General features: G+C 38.2%; 1 protein-coding gene across 1 annotated transcript in view; it reads right to left on the reverse strand.

The window, feature by feature from the left end:
* Positions 1-12,228, reverse strand: part of LOC121318188 (staphylococcal nuclease domain-containing protein 1) — a 188,219-nt gene extending 175,991 nt beyond the window's left edge. Inside the window, exons 1-8 of the mRNA XM_041254602.1 lie at positions 11,995-12,228; positions 10,101-10,250; positions 8,185-8,305; positions 7,157-7,238; positions 6,614-6,774; positions 3,828-3,919; positions 3,474-3,632; positions 3,019-3,125 (exon numbers count right to left, since the gene is read on the reverse strand). Coding sequence (XP_041110536.1) covers positions 3,019-3,125; positions 3,474-3,632; positions 3,828-3,919; positions 6,614-6,774; positions 7,157-7,238; positions 8,185-8,305; positions 10,101-10,250; positions 11,995-12,072 — 950 coding nt within the window. The 5' untranslated portion in view covers positions 12,073-12,228. The remainder of the gene's footprint in view (positions 1-3,018; positions 3,126-3,473; positions 3,633-3,827; positions 3,920-6,613; positions 6,775-7,156; positions 7,239-8,184; positions 8,306-10,100; positions 10,251-11,994) is intronic.
* Between the last annotated feature and the right edge of the window lie 3,014 nt (positions 12,229-15,242).

The raw sequence follows: 15,242 nt of genomic DNA on the forward strand, positions 1-15,242 counted from the left end.
TGTCTGAAATGAATATCCAGCAACAGACAATGCAAAATAGTAAATCACCCTTCTGCATAGATGTATTTAAAATTGCAGAAGCCTCACAGAAGCTACTTTTACTTGGGAGATACAAGTCACTGTGAACCGCCACCCGTTGGTCTGCAAAATGCTACAGTACCTGTCCAGTAAATTTCAGGAGAGCATGTCTAAACATGTATGACATAAAATCTTTTAAAAATCTGACAATTAGTCTGTAAATTCAGTGACTAGAGTAAGTAGTTGACATAGAAGTCTTAGTGGCAAAGAACATACTGACTTGGCAACCACCATCAACAGTTTGGTTACAAAAGAAGTGCAATACAGAATTATAAGCAGAATAGTTGCAATTATGTTGATGTCATCCATGCCGAGACTGTCCTTCTCCATTTCTGTTCTGTCAACAGAACCCTATGTGGCACCTGACTGTTGAAGATGAAGCAATCCAACACGGTGTTGCTTTATGATGAAGGATTAGCAACATTCGAGGGACAACGCAGTTTCGTAGAGATCTTGGATAATAACCAGGGTTTCTTTTAGGGATGCAAGTCTTATGATCGGTTCGTTTTTAGCACTTTCAGCTGTTTTTGACATCCAAAAACCAGTTCAGTAAAACCTAAATTAAAAAGTTTAAATCCGAAAAACTGGGACATACCATTATTATACATGCCTTTGTTAATAACAATACAACTGTGAAAAATAAGCTGAATACAGTTTTTGTATCACTCAATGCATTATATAGATTTATTAGACAGTAAACTGGTTTTATTTTCCTGGAATCATTGTCACTGCCATCTGTTTCATCCAATCACGACCAAGTAGAAATGCAGCTCAGTTTTATAAACTGAATTATTTGAACATATCAAATTCATTGCAACAGATGAGATGTGTGTTTATTTGTATCTTTTTAATATAGCAGTTAGTTGTTTTGTTGTAGTTTTTGAGCCCTTGTTAAGAGTTTTAATTCCTTGAATGTCTATCTATAAAATCTTCTGTCTGGCAAGTTGCTGCTAACATGAAGAAACATTTTTTCTTATGGTATTCTTGAACTCATTCGCAGCAAATTCACAAAGCTGCTATATTAATCTCGCGACTGCTGCTTACTGCTTGTTGTGCACTGTATTGTAGCCCCGACACCCAATTTGATTTTGATTTTTTTTTTTTTTTTTTTTTTTTTTTTTTTTATTTAAATATACAGCTCTGGAAAAAATTGAGACCACTGCAAATTTTTCTTAAATCAGCATCTCTACATGTATGGTTGCCATTCCATTCCAGTGTCTGTTGAATTCCAACACAGGCACACCTCATTCTACTGAATGAGGTACTGATTAGGGGATCATCTGAACCAAATCTTATTTAACGAGGAAAAGAATAAAAACCACTCCTGTGGTCATCACTATCCTCTTGCAATAGGACCAGCTGGATGAAAAAACAGTGCTAGTAGTACCTCAAAAGTAATTGGAATCAAAACATAAATATTGACCATGCCCAAAGAGTTGAAAAGGAAAGTTTTGAGTGAGGAAAAGAAGGGTTCAATTCTGGCTTTACTGGCAGAGGGATACAGTGAGCGTCAGGTTGCTTCCATCCTTAAAATTTCAAAGACGGCGGTTCATAAGAACAAGGTCAAGCAGCACACATTGGGGACAACAAAGCTACAGACCGGCAGAGGGTGAAAACGACTCTCCACTGACCGGGATGAACGCCAACTCATTCAAATGTCACTCAGCAACCATAGGATGACATCAAGTGACCTACAAAAAGAATGGCAAACGGCAGCTGGGGTGAAGTGCATGGCGAGGACGGTTCAAAACAGGCTCCTAGGGGCAGGGCTGAAGTGGTGAAAAGCTAGAAAAAAGCCCTTCATCAATGAGAAGCAAAGAACAGCCAGGCTGAGGTTTGCAAAAGACCATAAGGATTGGACCGTAGAGGACTGGAGTAAGGTCATCTTCTCTGATGAGTCCAATTTTCAGCTTTGCCCAACACCTGGTCGTCTAATGGTTAGACGGAGACCTGGAGAGGCCTACAAGCCACAGTGTCTCGCACCCACTGTGAAATGTGGTGGAGGATCGGCAATGATCTCGGGGTGCTTCAGCAAGGCTGGAATCGGGCAGATTTGTCTTTGTGAAGGACGCATGAATCAAGCCAAGCCAAGGTTGTCCTGGAAGAAAACTTGCTTCCTTCTGCTCTGACAATGTTCCCCAACTCTGAGGATTGGTTTTTCCAGCAGGACAATGCTCCATGCCACACAGCCAGGTCAATCAAGGTGTGGATGGAGGACCACCAGATCAAGACCCTGTCATGGCCAGCCCAATCTCCAGACCTGAACCCCATTGAAAACCTCTGGAATGTGATCAAGAGGAAGATGGATGGTCACAAGCCATCAAACAAAGCCGAGCTGCTTGAATTTTTGCGCCAGGGATAGCATAAAGTCACCCAACATCAATGTGAAAGACTGGTGGAGAGCATGCCAAGACGCATGAAAGCTGTGATTGAAAATCAGGGTTATTCCACCAAATATTGATTTCTGAACTCTTCCTAAGTTAAAACATTAGTATTGTGTTGTTTAAAAATGAATATGAACTTATTTTCTTTGCATTATTCGAGGTCTGACAACACTGCATCTTTTTTGTTATTTTGACCAGTTGGCATTTTTCTGCAAATAAATGCTCTAAATGACAACATTTTTATTTGGAATTTGGGAGAAACGTTGTCAGTAGTTTATAGAATAAAACAAAAATGTTCATTTTACCCAAACACATACCTATAAATAGTAAAACCAGAGAAACTGATCATTTTGCAATTTTTTCCAGAGCTGTATGTGTGTGTGTGTATATATATATATATATATATATATATATATATATATATATATATGCTGCCAGCGCAGTGCTACGACCATCAGTTTTTCATTGTATGAAATTGTTGGTACTGGTTTTATCTTTTGTCAGTGATGCTCAGTCTAGAATTATGCAAATGTCAGTTGCCTTCCTAGTTTCTTACCTTTCCGCAGCTCGCAACTTGTCAGCTCCCTGACTATACACTGCTATGGACCAGTCAACACACCGAGCAAATCCCTCTTTCAAGAGCAGCTCCGTAATGTTGCCATTCTAAGGAAGAAAATTTGTACAAATTAAAAACACAATAAAACCAAATTCTAAGCCATTCACTCATTTATGTGTTCGGGATGGTTCGTGTATGAAGCACAGCTGTACCACATCCAAAGAGAATGACAGGAGAGATCACTCAAAACAATAAATCACTTTTCCTACAGTACACCTTCTAGTTGACATTAAAAGTAGTGTGAACTTAACACTTCATCCATCCAGAAAACAAACTACCACCCAACAGGTGGAAGATCCATTACCTTCTGTGGTGCATTTTAAGAAGTAGTTTCAGACACTATAGAGAGGCACTGTGATAGTTGTTTGTAGTTGAGCTTTATTTTCTATCCTTACCGGATGAAGGATGGTACCAAGGATGACTTGGTTTGGACAACTCTCTAGAATAATCTGCACATCTCTCTGCAACAAGCGGGACTCCGTGAAGAATTTTGCTTCTGCTGCAAAAGGCTCCGGAATTTCCTGGCCATCTGGTTCCCGCTTAAATGTTGGACACTACAAAAAAAAAAAAAAAATAAATAAAAAAAAATAATAATAATAATTTCTGAACAATCTCTAAACAAACAGAGACAGTTCTCTGAAACACAAATGCATCTAATGCAATACCTGATCTTTGTGGAATTTAACTCTGTTAAAAATAGTAATTATTTGAACTAAGTTATGTGTTAAGTACTATCGATAAAACCTTACCTTAATACCAGACAGCATGACTGTTACCAGGTAACAGTCAGGAAGGAGTAAAGCTCTAACCACCGCACCATCACGCACATGCTCAATGACAGCTAAGGAGAAGGGGACAATAAAAACAGTAACTGAACTGGGTTCAACAAGGTTGAAACGTGGTACATGGATACCTATGGTATATCATGATACCAAAACCCTACGATACTTAATATCGGGGTAAAATGGAAATATCGAAGTATCATGGGTCTTTGATAGTGTTTTGGTTTTTTTGAGCTTTGAAAGCAAAAAACTAATTGTGTGCTTTAAAAACAATATGAACTAAGCTTACTCATTTCAGCTTAGTGGAAGTAACCAAATACCCTGTGCACTCTGGGAAAATTAAAATTACTGAGGCAGTCATGGCGAATGCCAGAGAGAAGCTTGGTGTGGAACTATTTTTGTTTTCAGCCAGATGACAAACGGCAATCTGGTTGAACGTGGACAGTAAAAACATCGAACATGTTTTAAAGAAGTGAAAAACAAACTGAGGAAATGCCACCAATTTACCGAAATATCTTTGAGATCACCACCCCGATCTCTTTGCCGAAGTTGACTTTGAATGTAGTTGTTCTGTTCTTTTAGTTTAAGTGAATTCCAGTGCATGTTACGTATAAAAAAAAAAAAAAAGTCACAGCAAAGATAGCACATAGAAACAGGAATGTGCTAGAAGCTGATCAAAAGGGAGTTCATTTGGATAATTTAGATTTTGTGTTAATCCGTATTTTATGTGCATGTAATGTGGTAGCTGAGAAAACCCAGTGTTTTGAATTGCTGGCAAGACCAGGATGAATAGACTTCACCTCCAGCATATCAGTTCCACTAACACTACAGGCACAAGTACACAATGCACGTATCAACGCCTCGGAAGCAGCTTGTTACGGACGCTTCCATCCAAACTTCTCTGGATTGAACCATCGGTCCAAATGTTGATTAGAGCACATGTTTCTTCATCGCCGCTGCAATGCTCATGGTGTCTCAAAATCAACAAAAAATATGGCTAAACAGAATAAACAGAAACCTTCACGTAGGCATGGCTGTTTGTTACTTCATTGGCTTACGAGCGGCTGTCATGCATTTTGTCTTGCTCAACCCAGGTCAAAGCATGACGACCCACATCCTGAGGTGTGGTTTCACACTATGCAGAATTGTGACCTGGGTAGCCACAAGGAGTGCCATGGTGAAAGGGGCTTTAGTTAAGCTATTATTATATAGATAAACTTTAAAATGTTCTAAGCTATGGACTTTAGTCATACATAGTGTTTTGCTAATTCCTGATTTTCTGCATAATCGCGAACATGAGGGGTCACGGCAAAATTCACTGTTAGGGGCCAATGCATACGGGACAGGTACGGAGAGAGACAGAGAGAGAAAGAGGGGAAAAAAAACACTACTGTACAATGCAAGTGACAAACTATGTATCTTAATTCTGTAGTTAGACTTATTATTTAATGTTCATATGACAAGTGTTTTAAATCAGCCTATTGGTGCGTCTGTTCTGGCTTTTCTGTGACCTGTACTGTAGAGTAGGAGGTGGGACAAAGTCAGTGTTGCATTGTTATGTTGGTTTAGCGTGCTAAAATCTAGTTTTCAGCATTAGGTAAAATACCACAAATGTACAACAAAGCAAAATTAAGTTAACTGTACTTCAGCTGAGGACCGTGTCCAGAAATTTCTGAAAGAAGCTTTACATGCAGATGGAGGCAATTGTTTCGCACATCTTGTAAACATAACTTGAAAAAATACGATTGACCGCCATTTTGCTTCAGAATCACACATTAAAACGAAAGGTTACTACAGAGGCTGCTAAACAGAAGGTAAAACAGCTTTCAGAAAACACATTTTAGAGTCAGGGCAGACAAACAGTATTCCTGTCGGCCGTAGCCAAGTTAAAGATCAGTACTGCAGGTATGATCTAGCACAGCCACCTCGCTTCAAACAACCTGCTGCTTTAAACGCAGTTAGAATTTTATACCCGAATAGGCGCGCGTTCTTTCTTGTGATTTGGGAACTAATAAAATAAATTCCTGGATTAGACAAGCATGACAATAAACGTGCTGCATATATGGCCTTTACTAAAAAATGCCAGGATGTCTTTGGTTAGTTAAGAGTTTTGGGACTGTTTCCAATCAATTTCCACATATGTATAACTTTTTAAAGTATTGCCTTAGACTTCCAACCAATTCAGTAGCTACAGAACATGCAGTCTCAATGTATGGGCAAGTCTTCACAACAGAGAGACAGCATGTCGGCAGCAACTGCTTTGGGATGCTTGGGGAACTGCCTGTTTGCCTTTAGAAAACGACAGCACTCCGTTTTAATAAGGAAGCAAGTACCATTATTTTTGGTCTTTTATAGTACTTTGAAAAATTATCCACTTTGGTTTACTTAGTGTTTAAACAGGTCCATAAAATGTCTGCAAAATACTAATTTTATTCTATAACCTACCTAGGAAAAATATGTAAATTCTCCACAATTTCAGTAGACCCCTAGTCATACCTATTCATAAACCCCTGTACACCCAGAATCCAAATGGCAAGCAAAAATTGCAAGACTCCTAGCAAAGATGAACCAATCAAAATACTGAAATCCATGAGAAATGTTGTTTCTAATTGGATACAAACAACGAATGGTGTGACAAAGACATTTCCATGGCAAGATCAATATATACAGCTCCCAGATGTGAAACATATTTATGATCAAGGACAAAAAAGTAGCTGAAGAATGTTAATTACCTGGTCATTAAATAGACTCACCATTAACAGGCTTTTGATGCAGCGAATCAATAAAGTGTCTGGGATTTTCTATGGTGTACTTCAGATCACGGATAGTGTGAATGCCTGCTCCATCACCCCACATTCCCTTCTTGGCAGATTTTGACTGGTCCTCAAGATCACAAAGTCTTACCTGATCCGGACTGAAATCAAAACAAAATTTGAGTGAAAGATATTTCATCGTACATGGTTATGCCTGGACATGAACATTACAGCTGTGTTGTTTGTATAAAGAGTAATATTAGGTTGTCCAACATTAGCAAAACAACTCTGGGTTGTACTTGAAGTCCTGCATTATATAGTTCAAGTTATGAATAAGATTTCTGTAGGACAAAACTTTTCCCTATTTTTTTTTTTGGCTACAGCTGTAGACATTCTGGCTCTTACAGATATAATAAAGTTGGCATTAGAAGACATGTAAACAATTTTGCTTCCCTTTGCATTGGATTCCTTTTAAAATACAGGTGTAATAAGATTTTAATTCTATACATGGCAATTTCAGGAAAAGTGCACTTTGTCTCTTACTTGTTTCCTCTGATTCCTTCCCTACGGACTGCTGCAAGTCCTTCTGCTACAAGAGACTCTGCAATGTTTTCTCCAGTTGTATCTGTGGGCAGAGTAGATAATGACTTTGTTACTCAATAATTGAGTTCAATATCTCTGCTAAATTAACCACATCATAAACCATGCAGAGCAAGTAACGTTGTATATACAGCAAGTCAAAACATGTTTTGCATGGTAGCTTTCTGAAATCACACAGCTGAGAATTAATCAAGATAAACTAGATATGCCAAACGTGTATGTAAACAATCGCACAATGAGGGCCTGAAGTCCTTAGAAGGGTGTTAAGATCAAGGGGGGGAGTCTAAGCTAGAGGGTGTTACTCGCTCCTACAGAGTAAAAGTTAATCCGAGCGAGAGCTGCATGGTCTTTTCAAAACGTTTGTTGGATTTAATAAGATGCATTACATTTTGGTCTTACTACAGAACTAGTAGTAAATTATTAGCTACACATCCATAAATTGTTGCTGAATTCTGCTAAAATTGCAGAATACAAAAATGTACATCCATATTGTATATAACCATCTTGAGGCTGAATTTGACAGCGATTTGAATTTAAATCATCCCCCGCATACCATAGTTGTAGCTCTACAGTACCTCCAAACAGTAGATGTAAGGATGTTAGCTTGTGAATAGTTACATACCAAACAAAATTACTCAAATCTTAAATGAATACATAAAGCAAATTATTTATCACTGTGACATCATCTAAATGTTAACTACAAGAATTTAGCGATGGCGAACACCAGCAAAAAATACCCCTCACAATCCCAGTTATTCTTTTCTTTCTTTGATTTCTTCTTTCTGTGTCAATCCAAACACACGCAGTTGTTACTTAGGACTACTTTGCTTTTTATAGTGTGTTCAGTTGTTAAAGTTGTAAGAATTAAGTTTTTTTTTTTTTTTTTTTTTTTAAATCAAGTGATTTAAAATCAGCGATTTTAAATCAACCTGATTTAAATCAGACAACCCTAAAGGTTAATATCCCATTACCTTTGCCAAGGTAAACCATTCCATACTCTCTTCCTTGGGGAGTCTTGTTTTCCACAGTAAAGCATATTTCCTTTCCGATCATCTTCTTCCGGAGGTACTCACGGGCTTGAAAGGCCCAAGGCTACAAGACAAGTATTGACATAATATTTACAACGGCACATCAAATTTATACACAATATTGACTTACCTAATGTATGGAATACCTACCCTCAACATGTATGACAACATATGTAGACTAAAAATAGGTACTGAAAAGGTTTAACTGTTTGCCATGCAGATTCCACAGAACACGTCAGAGCAGGAAATCTCAGTGCCTTAGAAATTCCAAAGTGTTACAAAGCGGCATACCGCAAAAAAGTATTTCCCCTACTTCTGTTTGAGGGCAGTGGTTCTTTGTCCACTCCATGTGCAGGCCCTACAGAGTTCTCTCGCTGACAGCTAGTTATACTGCAGTTTGAGTAATGTTGCTTACTCCGAAACGTGCCGTCATGACAGCGTGGCCCAAATGTGTTTGTGTGAAAAGTGCAAGAACCCCTGATGTATACTGTAGCTTTGACTCCCTACCCTTGTGTAGAATTAGGGCTTCTGATTTTCGCTTTTAACCGATAAATTAAAAAAAAAAACAACCCCAATACAAAAAAATGAAATCTGTGTATAGCCAATACAACACTAGAAAAACAAAACATTGGCTTGACCATTTTCGTTGTGAAAAAAAATGACCCGGGGGGGAAGAAAAAAAAAAAAAAGAATGCAGTTGGGCAATGTTCCTCCTTTCTGACTTGTATCTTGCATTGATTCATTCTGAATACTTTAAACCCATCCCAACTATGGAGCGGCAGCAAATTCCTACACTTCTAATGGAGGACTGTATACACTTGGGAGATTTAAAACGAGATTACAATTTAATATGGAGCACTATTCTTGCTCACGACAGAAAGCTATATTACAGTTCAATAGGGTTGATTTACACACTTGTGGAACTTAAAACAATTACAAAGTGGTAAAATGTAAAAAAAAAAAATGTCTAAACACACATTCCAAATGTGTATGTAAACAACCGCACAATGAGAGCATTAAGTCCTTTAGGAGGGCTTGAAGTCCTTATTAGTTGGGCTTTAAGACCAAGGGGGGGTGGGGGCTAAGCAAGAGGGTTTTAATCACTCCTACTGAGTAAAAGTAAATCAGAGCCACAGCTGTATGATCTTTTCGAAACATTTATTGGATTTAATAAGATGCATTACATTTTTGGCCTTACTACAGAGCTAGTAGTAAATTATTAGCTCACATCTGTAAAGAATTCTATTATGGCTGAATTCTGTTAATTACGGAATGATTACCTACCTTTCCTCCAAAATTAAAAAAGCGATTACCATTTAATACAGAGCACCGTTCTTGCTCACGAGACAAAGCTACTGTATTACAGTTCAATAGGGTTGATTCACATGCTCGTGAAATTTAAAACAGAGTTGCAAAGTGGTAAAATATAAAAACAAATGCCTAAAACACACAAAAACCACCAGAAGAGTCTGCCCATGACCACATGGATTTTGTTGTTGAAGACAGCAAAGGAAAGAAGGTATAATTGAAGTGTGCAAGTACTGTCGGGTTACTATACTATTTTGACAGAAAAAAAAGAGCCCACAAATTTTGAAAAGTAACCAAAAACTATTTTATACAGTATAAAAGTGAAAGCCTCCTTAAAAAAAAATGCTTCACAACTGAAATAGCGAAAAAAAAAATATGCACCAAAAAAATGAAATTAATAAAACATGAAAAACAGACGCTCTAAATATAATGAACACCATATTTTCAAGGCAGTTTGAATATACTGAGGCAAGATCTTCACTGGGTAAGAAAACAAAAAACATTCATAAAACAAAAAATGCAGACATGCACAGAAACATATTTCCTCTTACCTCATCAGGAGTGTCTTTAGCATCAGGTTGACTCTGGGCTGCTCTTCGGGCAAGGGCTCCTGCACGTACATTGCTCAGGTTGATCTGTCTTTCTGGCGGGGGTCCACCTCGCGGCTGGCCTCTGACAATGATGGCACAGCCAGATAAAACCTGAAGGTGCAACAAGAGTCATTCTGACACTGCACTTAGTGGGTCATAAAAGGGGGCCATTATAAAAATTGAAATGCATCAACAACATCTAACCAGGATATAAAGAAAATTAGGACACTGTTACAAACCATGTGGGCCAGCCTCATTAACAAATTGTACTGCTTAACCATATAAACATGTTTTTGTACATTTGAAAAGTGCATTCTTTACTTTCTTTGGATAAGATGAAAAACAAGGTCCTATTGTAAGTGACTCTGGATAAACGCTTTGGAGAAACGTGGCTGCTAAATGTAAATTCATATTGAATTAATGTAAAAGAGACCTTCTTGAAGTTACCAGGACCTCAAGGTACTGTACACCCGTCTACTATTAAGTAAATAGTAACATTTTTCATAACTGATGTAGTTGTCTGGACAAGCCCTTTATACATCAACACACACACACAAAATACAGTACTGGACATGATAGCTGGGAAGTGTTAAAGTCGTTCACTTTTTTAAGTCAGTGTTTGTGCCAACCGATTTGTGTAGAATGTATAAATTCAAAACCAAATATCGGAAACTGAGATCATATTGAAAATTAAACTAATATTATGTAGGGTACTTATCCATTTTAAAGCTGCATATTTCATGCAAAGAAAGAAAACGATAAAAAAAAAAAATAGGAGTGCAGTTCTCAATTACAGAAAATTAGAGTTGGATTGGAAATTAGATTTTAGGTGAAATTGCTATAGCTTATCAAGCCTAAATTTGGCACTTCGACTTTAAATGTGTGTAGTGCAGATTCCAGTATTGCCATCTGGGGGTCACTTTCCTGCCAGAGCCGTTCTACTTCGTCGGAGCCATTGATCCTTGCACTGGTCGTTAGTTACTACGTGTCCAATTGTGGTACAGTAGACTTGCAAGGATCTAAATGAGTATGTTACATCTCTGATCTGGTATCAAGCTAGTTTTTTCGAGTAATTGGGCTTTCTGTTTGCCAGATCTATTTGACGGTTTTGTTTTCGGTAGAGCATTTTACAATTAAAAACTACGACAACGACACATCCAACCATACCCCGCTACAGTGCTTCTGTCCCACATTAAAAAACGCACTCACAGGTGTGAACACCTGCATTTCCCAAAGTTTCTGAAGTGGTCAGTTCGCGTGGTTTTACTATTAGATTAGCTGTTCTTTCCGGCTGCAGGTCAAATATTTAAGATTGGAGCGAAGTGAAGAGATTTATTTATTTTTGTACTATAATTTCCTCGTCTAGCTAAACACTAAACTCGGGTAACTCTTCATGCTTCCACAGACTAACAATATAAAATAAAAGCGCATCATCTCTCACCATTAAGTTATAGTCTCAAAAACCTTACAATATACACTTTGCTTACGTATTTAGTCACCAGTAACTTACAGTAGTTATTGGAATTATTCCGACACTTCCAAATGGTTCTCCTCGCGCTTTAAAAAGCCATACACTACATATTTATACAAACTAACCGTATTTGCTTAGGGGAAATTATTCTTAGTTTTAATGTATGTATTCTCTATTAGTAGTACTCGTAGTAGCAATAACTGAACAGAAGTACAGAGTTGTAGTAAGTACACAGTGTGTTGCAGCTATGGGACTTTTTACTATAAATTGTTCTGTTTATCAACATCAGTTAATATTCCATTATTTTACAATCTGACATACAATAGCACTTTACTATCTCTGTATTGTGTCTAACTTAACTTTCACTAGTTCTTCTTTGCTTACCATTTTAACGATTCCCCTCTGGAGCGACGGTGTCTGAGAAGGGTTGGTCTGAGCCTGTCCTGCTGCTGAAGAAGCCATGTCGCTTGTATAAAATGCACCGTTCTGGGATTCAAGTGGAAAAAAGTTGTGAGCCTGACTAACTGCTCAACCGAGATCTAGAGACCAAGAAGGGAAAAAAGACCGAGTGCAACTCACACACTCTCTATACCGGAAACACACGGACATGCAACCCCAGCATGCATGGGATATACACGTCAAAAAGCGACCTTTTCCGGGGCAACAGTGAAGGAAACACAGGGGCGGAATAGAGAGCTTTCAATGAAACGTCAGCATAAAGGAATACAAACTTCCAGGTTACAAGAAACGACACGTCAGCAGCAACCACATTTTAATACAGAACATAACTGTTGTATGGATTGGTCGTTCCCTTGCCGTTATGTCTGTATACTGAGAAAATGTGAAACTGAGAATCACATCGCTAGACCCGTTAGGTTTACACGTATACATTCGCGGGCATGCTTTACACATTATTATCTTCAAACGTTACACAACAGATTACAATACAAAGTGCAAACTGACTGACGCATTTTATTTATTTCTTGTATTTATTTTGGTGTAGGAAATTGTTAACTCTGATCCCCTAAACCACGATACACAAAAACCGCTCGCTTGTCTCGTATATAACTGCATTATAAACGGTCGTTTTATCTCAGAATTCACAATTATAATTACATAATCCCTAGTACAAATTCGAATTGTGTGTGTGTGTGTGTGTCTATATATATATATATATATATATATATATATATATATATATATATATATATATATATATATATAAAAGGTCAACTGAAGTTGATTTTGTACGATAGCAAAGCATACACAGTTGGTGTTGTTACTTTCACCACACAACAAACCTAAAGGCTGAGTTTGGTATTGCATATTGAATCGTCATCAAAGGATCAAACCTATGTCACCTACTTATAACAACAACAACAACAAAAAAAACGTTAAATGCAAAATAAGTCCATCATAAAAAAAATTAAAAATACAAATAAGCCAAAATACACAACAACGTGGTATTGCGACGTTATTCATTACACTGTGTGGCAGATCAATAATACCAGTAACATTTCATTGTCAGCTATGTTCTAATTTAAATGAACACATTATTTATGTATATTATAAACAAATGCTGTCACTCAATCTGGATTTCCCTCGCGGATTGACTGTAGACAGTACACGACTTTTGCAGAAATTAAATTTTTGCTGACATAAAGAGTTTAACAGTAGATTTCAGAGCAAAATATGGGAGTAAATCTGTCGCGGGAGTTGTCTGTGAGAAGTAACCAAAAAACGTGGGTCCCGGGAAATAAGTGACAGTTGACAACTGTGAAAGTGTGTGGTGACTTATTTGTTCTACATTGTATTGCCCAATTTTAATATTTTGCTGGGCTGCTTTTATTTTTGTGTAACTTTTATTTAAAGTTTGTTTGTCTCAATGTATTATTATTATTATTATTATTATTATTATTATTATTATTATTATTATTATTATTATTATTATTATTATTATTACACCGTGTAACAATTATTATTATTATTATTTTTTTTTTTTTTTTCCTGTGTAGTAAGTGTTGTTTCCTAATTGCTTATGCCTCAAAAGTATAGAAAATGGCTATTATTCCCCACAGACTTTGCTTTTGTGACCAGGACAGTGCTATTTTGAAATTTACCTACTTTCCAGAACATTCCAGATAGATTCAGTGCTGAGTAAACTTGGAGTAACTTCTAGAACTTTCTAGAACGTTCTAGTAATATAAATAGTTGTATAAATACAGGGGCCTTAAGCCCACCAGTTCAGTTTAGTTCCAGCTGACTAAGTGGATACATATCTGCATTTTTCTGAGAAGGCATCAAGAGACGCATTTTGCTATGTCTGCGGCCAATTTATCAAAACAAGAGCGAAAAAGCACTCCATGGAAGCATCTGCTAAGATGTGTGAGGCCTACAAGGCATATTTCGGCATGCCTGTCGGGGATCAAGACAAACCCTGGGCACCTCATTTCTCCTGCGAGCACTGCAGAAAAACTCTGGAAGGTAAGATGGACAATTGTTGCTCGGAATTTTATGTTATAAAATTTGTTAAAATTTTTAAAATTGTAAAAGTTTTTAATTTTAAAATGTTTTACAATTTTCAATGTTATTGAAAAAATATATCATATATGAAAAAATGTTGCGAGAATCTCTTACACATTAGTCATGGGTGAAATAAATGTATTTTTGTAGGATGGTACAGAGGGGAAAAGAGACCCATGAAGTTTGCTATCCCAAGAATTTGGCGGGAACCCACTGACCCTTCCAAACGTCGGACTGGCAAGAATGCACCTGCTATCACGTATCCGGACCTTCCATCATCCATCGCCCCGGTGCCACACTGCCATGAGCTCCCCTTACCCACTCCTCCGGAGAAAGAGCAGCCGTCTCTAGAAGAAAGCAGCAAGTCAGAGAGCGAGGAAGACGTTGTAGATCCAGATGACAATTTCAGAGGTGGAGCTGAGGAGAGAAACCCATACTACCCCAACCAAAAAGACCTCAACGACTTGATTAGAGATCTTGGTCTCACCAAGTCCAATGCCGAGCTTTTGACGTCTAGGCTCAAGCAGTGGAACTTGTTGGATGAAAGTGTGCAAGTCGCAGATCAGAGGAAGCGTCACCAACCTTTTTCCAGCTTCTTCTCCCGTCAAGATGGGCTCTGCTTCTGCCACAATGTGACCAGTCTGTTCGAGGCAACCGGAATTGCCTGTAACCAGAATGAGTGGCGCCTCTTCATTGACAGCTCATCCAGGAGCCTCAAAGCCATGCTGCTCCATAATGGTAACAAGTACCCGTCTCTTCCCCTGGCTCACTTGGTGCACCTCAAAGAGGATTACAACAGCATCAAGACCTTGCTGGACGCCTTGAAGTATGATGAGTATGGCTGGGAGGTCATAGGAGACTTCAAAATGGTGGCATTCCTGAGGAGTCTCCAAGGCCCAAGTTTCCCTGCTATCTTTGCCTTTGGGACTGCAGGGACACCAAGGCGCACTACCACAGGCGGGACTGGCCACAGCGGACCGAGTTCTCTGTGGGGAGGAACAACGTCAAGTGGGAGCCACTGGTGGACCCCCGGAAGGTGCTGATGCCACCACTGCACATCAAATTGGGCCTTATGAAACAATTTGTCAGAGCTCTAGATAAGGAGTCGG

Source organism: Polyodon spathula, chromosome 7 (assembly GCF_017654505.1).
Source record: "Polyodon spathula isolate WHYD16114869_AA chromosome 7, ASM1765450v1, whole genome shotgun sequence".
NCBI lineage: Eukaryota > Metazoa > Chordata > Actinopteri > Acipenseriformes > Polyodontidae > Polyodon > Polyodon spathula.